This window comes from Microtus ochrogaster, linkage group LG4 (assembly GCF_000317375.1).
Source record: "Microtus ochrogaster isolate Prairie Vole_2 linkage group LG4, MicOch1.0, whole genome shotgun sequence".
Lineage (NCBI taxonomy): Eukaryota > Metazoa > Chordata > Mammalia > Rodentia > Cricetidae > Microtus > Microtus ochrogaster.
Genome location: NC_022030.1, coordinates 23,150,437 through 23,156,868, shown reverse-complemented (window position 1 = coordinate 23,156,868; position 6,432 = coordinate 23,150,437). Strand labels below are relative to the sequence as shown.

Sequence of the window (6,432 nt, the reverse complement as noted above, 5' to 3'; positions counted from 1 at the left end):
GAGACCCCCCACCATAGGGGTGGGTCCTTGCTCATCTCACAGTGACTTATGAGACCCCCCACCAGAGGGGTGGTCCTTGTTCTTCTCACAGTGACCTATGAGACCCCCCACCAGAGGGGTGGTCCTTGCTCATCTCACAGTGACCTATGAGACCCCCCACCATAGGGGTGAGTCCTTGTTCATCTCACAGTGACCTACGAGATCCCCCCACCAGAGGGGCGGGTCCTTGTTCATCTCAAACTTGTCTCACTTTTAATTCACTAACAGTAACTTTCATTTTTAAGATTTAGTTTTATATTCATTTATTTTTCTTTTTTAAGTATTTATTTATTTATTATGTATACAATGTTATGTCTGTGTGTATGCCTGCAGGCCAGAAGAGAGCACCAGACCTCATTACAGATGGTTGTGATCCACCATGTGGTTGCTGGGAATTGAACTCAGGACCTTCGGAAGAGCAGGCAATGCTCTTAACCGCTGAGCCATTTCTCCAGCCCCCTTCATTTATTTTTCTATGTATCAGTGTTTGCTTTCAGGTGTGTGTGTGAGCCTTCTGCGTTGTTTGGTGTCCACAGAGACCAGAGGACGATGTCAGACTGTGGGCAGTCCAATGTGGGTGTTGGGAACTGAACCTGGGTCCTTTGGGAGAACAGGAAGAGCTTTTAACTGCTGAGCTACCTCTCCTACTTCTCCAGCACTAGAATGTGAACTTCTTGAGAAGATCAGTGACTTTGCCTTTATCATTGCTGTATTCTCAGAGCCTAGGAGAGTGCTGGCCATAGGCGCTCAGTCAATGAACAAAGACATTGATCAAACCCTTCTGTGCAGGACAGCTTTACAGGTTACAGGCATTCAGACAAGCAGGCACAGAAAAAAAAAAAAGATATTCCACACACCCTGTGGGTCATCCACGTCCCTTGGGAGGTGGAGGTGGCAGTGGTGGTGGTGATGATGGTGGTACAAGACTAGATGGTGGAAGAAGCCCCAGCTGGGAACCAAGCATCCCCAGAATGGGAAGGAAGGATGCTCTGGAGGGATGCCCAGCCCCTCCCTGTATCCCTAGCAACCAATGGGTGCGCCATCCTCCCAACGGCCCCTGGGACGTGTAGTCCCTGCAGGGGCGCCCTCGGGCGCCGCCGCGCGCCCCTAGACTCCAGGTCCCGTCGTGCGCTGGGAGGCGCGGGGATTGGCTGAGCCCCGCCCCCGGCCCGCCCCGCTTCGCTCGCGCCGCAGCCCCAAGAATGAATGAAATCGTAGCGCGCTGGGCGGCAGAGCGGGCGGCGCAGGCCGGGCTGGGCCCGCGCGCGGCGGCAGCGGCGCCCCGGGCTGGAGGCGGCCCAGCCGAGCGGGCCATGGCCACCGCCATTCAGAACCCGCTCAAGTCGTGAGTGTTCCCTCCCCAAGTCTGGAATCCCTCCCCCAGGAGCTGGTCCTCCCCCGGCACTCCCCGGGGCTGGGGTGGGGGACGCAGCGCGTGAATGTATGGATGGTACTCGGGAACCCCCTGTTTGTCCCCACTCCCCTGCGAACCTTCCGCCCCCTGTTGCCCCTTGGGGTTAGGTATAGGAGCCCTTCTGGGTCGCGAGGGCTCCTCTTCTTTGTCGCTGTCAGTGAAGGAATGTGGCGCGGACTAGGGGGTGGCGGAGGCCGTGTCCCCACCCAGAGTGGGGGTAGGGGCTTCGCTCGCCTACTCCATCTCTGCTCCTCAGCGTCTGAGGGGGGTGCACGACTGCCCCGGGCGGGTGGGAGGTACCAACCTCTAAGTACGGACCTGGATCCTCATGTATCTCACCACCTATTTCCCTCATCAAAGCACCATCCTCTTGTCGGGTCTTTCTCCCGGAACCGTGAGGCTGCAGAGTGAGAGCTGAGACCATCCCCGTTTGAGTCCTTGCTGTCTCCTCTCTTTGCTCTCGGGTCTCCAAGACCTAGAAGTCCCGACGTCTCGGTCGGTTCGGACCGTGGCAACCCTCCTTCTCCCCGCCCATACCCATCTAACGCGAGCACCTCCCATCCCCTTGAGGACCGGTGCCTCGGGAGCCGGTGCTGAGAGCGCCTCCCTCTCCGGGAATTCCCTCCCTTTCAGCCTGTCGCTACTCTCCGCTGAGCGCTGGCCTCCTGCTGGGCCCGGTGTCTGGGAACCCGGACGCCTGGGTCGGAGGCTAGCCCCTCCCCGTCCTTCCTAGCTCTTTGCCACCCGACGTCGTCTTCTCCTTTTTATATCTCCCTCTCTTGGTCCTTCCTCGGGATCCCGGACCCCGAGGTCCCAGAGCTCTCCACCTCCACCCCACCCCCTTTCCCTGGCGGTGACAGCCGGCTGCGAGTGACAGGAGCGTGGCCGCTCCCGCCCTCTCTCCTTGCAGGAGAGCGGCACTCCCCTCCCCCGCTCTCGACCGGGCGGAGGAGGCGGAGGGCGAGCGCCCGCGGCGCCGCACAAAGGGGCCGGGGCTACCTCCCCCTTTCTCCACCCCCAGCACTTACAGACTTGACCTTGAGCCTGGAGCGTTGGGGTGACTGGGAGCGTGCGCCCCGCCCCCCATTCACCTACAGAAGGGTTTTTTGAACCAAAAACCCTTTCCCAGTTGCTTCTGGTTTCTGGGATGGGGGGGGGGGCGGTGAGAAAATAGGGGGGCAGGGATTTACAGGTACGCGCCTACAAGGGAGACCGTCTGGTACCTGGGTCAGTGTAAGGGGAAGGGCAATGGTAACATATTATACTTTCCTCTGACTCTTAGTCACACACACAGAGGTCTCTGTCTTTTGGAGGGACAGTCTGAAATCGGTGTATACTGGCTTGGTGGGTCTGCAAAACACGTCGGGGGAAGTGTGCTTGGCGTGCACTCTGCAGGAGTGAAGAGGACAGTCGGAGGGGATTGGCGCGGGTCTCTTCTGCTTACCTTCCAAAGGGCCTGTTGGGCTGGAAGTGGGACGCACTCGTCCCTAAGGAATGCCGGAGCCACAGGTCGTGGTGGCGCACGCCTTTAATCCCTGCACTAGGGAGGCAGACGCAGGTGGATCTCTGCCAGCCTGGTTTATATAGTGAGCTCTAGGCCAGCTAGGGCTAGAGCCAAATCCCCTTGGGAAGGAGAGCCCTTTGGCACTGGCTTTAGTTCTTCCTGCCTGAATTCACACTTGGCTGGAGGCCATTGGTTTCCTGCTCCGGGCCTCAGTGTTACCGAGTGTGGGTTGGGCCGCATAACTGTTTGTATTACCTCATGGGGGCAGCAGTGAGGCTCATCGAGGTGTTGAGTTATAGGCTTGATCTTAGCAGGGCTTCGACTTTTTAGTTGTGTGGCACCATGCCAGACTTTTTAGTTTTGTGGGGTTTTGTTTGTCTGTTTTGTTTTGTTTTGCTTTGTTTCTAAGACAGAGTCTTAAAAACTCTCTAGCGCAGGCTGCCCTCAAACTCAAGCGATCTCCTCAGCTCTCTGGATGCTAGGATTACGTAGCTGGGCCACAGGACGTCACTGGAAAGGCCATTGCTCTCAAGCATCTTGCACAGGACCTTAGCCTGACCCAAAGTTTTGATTCTTACTATGAGTGTGAATAGTGACTAATGTTATAACACAGGGCACTGGACTCTGGGACGGGGCATTGCTTGGACAATTGAGAGGCCGAGTTTGGAGGAGTGTGTGGAGAGGTTTGCTACGGGTAGCTGGGACTTCTGAGGAGACAGGACACCAGCTACACTCGGGAGTGTGTGGGCACGGCAAAGGTGGAGGTGTGGAACAGGGTGGGGAGGGTGTGCTGGGGATCTGGGGGGGGGGTGATGAAAGGTGACAGGGACGCTCTGAGCTGAATGACGGCATATCATGGCAAGGTGGGTGGACACCACTGGGGTCTGGAAAGGAGGTGTCAGCACTCCTTATTTAATTCTGGGCAGGAAGTGAATTGGATGCCCTTCCTATGCTGGGGAAGGGATGGCCCCCGAGGTAGATGGGGACATTTGTGGAAGGGAGCTAACTCTAGAAGTGTATATAATAGAGGAAATCTCGAGTCTTTTATGGATGGGTGGAACACCCTCTGCTGGACAAGGGTTTATTTGTATTAACACTTGATATGCTAATTTATGCAGCCACTCAAATCAGAATGCTGTTATTCCCCAGAGGGTGGGGGGCTGTGTGTGTGTGCGTGTCTGTGTGTGTGTGAGACTCAGTAGGTCAGCTCATTCTCTGGGGCTCTGTTGGGGTAGTGTCTGTGGGTGGCAGTGGGAGAGGAAAAGAGGCAAGATTTCCATGTGGATGGCTAGGTGAATAAATCTTTCATCATTACCTTCAGGTAGGGGCAGAGAACACAGCAAGGTTTCTCCTCAAGACCCCAAAGTCCTTGTCTGGGAAATAAGGATAGAACTAGTTAAGCCTGGAGAGACCTGTGCTCAGCACAAGGTGGGCATTAAGTATTCACCCGGCACGTATCTGCTGACCACCCACTAGGACAGGCATTATTCCAGTAACAGCATCGCCACTCTGTGCCTTGGTTCCTATCAGATCCTCTTTGTAGATAACTTCTCTGTGGAATAAATGAATAGATTAGTACCTGCCAGTACTATTTTCTCATCTGGGACTGTGGCTGAACCCATGGACTCTCAAATACTTTCTTTTTACCAGAACCGAACCCCAAGCCCTGCTATGTACCCTGGAAAACACCACAGCAGCTGGCGTGGTGTCATACACCTTTGGGAGGCAGAGGTAGAATTGTAGTTTGAGACCAGCTTGGGCTGAACAGCAAGATTGTCACTAAAACAGCCACTTACCCTGTTGCTCACCTACTCTTCATTCCGATGAGGCATTATAACTATTTTCTAAAGGAGCAAGCAGGCCCAGAAAGGTTAAGTCGTGTGCCTTAAGTCCTATCAGCGAGGATTTCAGCTCTGTAAGAATGCCGGCAGTCCTGTAGCCCTGGAGTGGACCGGGTTGACCGCGAGAGTCAGCCCTGGGATGCGATGGGTTCTCTAGAGTTTAGACGGCCTGGTGGGAGAGAGGTAGCGTCTCCGCCGGCATGCTGGTGACACCGCTGGGTGGGCACCTGCGAGGTGTGCGCGCCTGCGGCTGGGCGTGCGTGAAGGTGTGTGAACGGGGTGTGTGGGAGTCTGCGAGTGTAGTGTGACTGTGTGTAAGCTGCCATGTGCGCGTGTGTGCGTGCATGCGTCTGTGCACGTGGGACTGGGGAGTGCGTGTGAGTGAGCGTGTGTGAACGGCGGCGTGATCCTCCATCCCCTTGGGGGCTGAGGACCCGCCAGGGACTACCACTCCCGGCATGGCCTAGGCGGCCCGCCCCGCTGTCCTGATTGGCCAAGATCCGCGTGCTCCCGCCCCCCGGGAATGAATGGATGGGCGGCCTCAGCGCCCGCCCGACCGCTGGGAGGACCGACCCGGCAGGGACCTGCTGGGGGCAGGACCCGGGGAGCAAGATGGCCACGGTCATCCCCGGCCCCCTGAGGTGGTGCGGGCGGGCGCGAGGCGGGGGAGTTCGCGCGGGCGGGTCTACGCGGCCGCGCGCGCGCGTGTGTCTGTGTATGTGTGTGGCCGCTGGGGGTGGGGCCGGTGGGGTGTCAGGGGGCTGTCACCGTGTGCGGGGGTGCGAGCGTGTGTGACTGTGGGTGTCTGGCAAGAATGATGTCCGACGCGTTGCTCCTGGACGGGTGGAGGATGTGGGGGAGGGGTCTCCAGGGCGTTTTAGGGGAAGGGGGTCATGTCCCCTCCCAGGGATGCCTGGGTTTGAAAGAGGGTAAATGCCTTAGGGAAGCAGGGGCCCGAGTACACTCGAGTCGAATCCACGCTACCTTTGTCTTGGGGTGTGGAGTGTGTTGCGCGACTTGTGCATTGCTTTTTGTTTTCTGGTTGAATGTGTGGGTATGTATATGATTTCTTTTATTCTGCGCTACCTATCTGACTATTTGGGCTCTGAGTGCCTGCACATGTCTGGTGGAACTGCTCCATTTATGCTCTGTCTTTGGCTAGGGAGATGTGCGGATATGTCTAAATTTTTGTGTGAACACGGGCAGACCTGACTGTCCCTCTGTTTCCAAGGCGTGTATCTGTGTTTGGAATGTATTTTAAATTTGGGTTTCTGTTTTGCCAGGGTGTGAATGTGTGTATGTGTACCTGTGTAAATCTCTGAGATTTCTTTGTATTGTGTGTTTGACATAGTGTCTTTGGATAGATGTGTAAGTGCATGTGTCAATGTTTCTCGAGTCCCTGTCTTTGGACACTGTGTGAGTGTTGTGATGTGTGCATGTAGTGTAGTGTGTTTCTGTGTTATGCAGTCTTTGTGGTTAATTTGTTTATCTTGTGGTCTTTGGATACATGATGTGCATAGGTAGTTCTATGGTCTGTTTCTGACTTGGAATATTTGTGTTCTTCAAGAGATGTGTGTGTGTGTGTGTGTGTGTGTGTGTGTGTGAGAGAGAGAGAGAGAGAGAGAGAGAGAGAG

The 6,432-nt window shown here is 55.8% G+C and overlaps 1 protein-coding gene across 6 annotated transcripts in view; it reads left to right on the top strand.

Annotated features, from left to right (window-relative positions):
* The first annotated feature begins 1,282 nt into the window (after positions 1-1,282).
* The window catches only part of Dpf1 (double PHD fingers 1), a 13,918-nt gene continuing 8,768 nt past the window's right edge, over positions 1,283-6,432 (top strand). For 2 of the 6 annotated variants that reach the window (XM_026786409.1, XM_026786407.1), the window contains exon 1: positions 1,284-1,384. In XM_026786409.1, the coding sequence (XP_026642210.1) occupies positions 1,353-1,384 (32 nt within the window). In that variant the 5' untranslated portion in view covers positions 1,284-1,352. Of the gene's footprint in view, positions 1,385-5,259; positions 5,443-6,432 lie in introns of those variants that run through there. The other 4 variants (XM_026786406.1, XM_026786404.1, XM_026786405.1 and 1 more) reach the window with 4 other exon arrangements.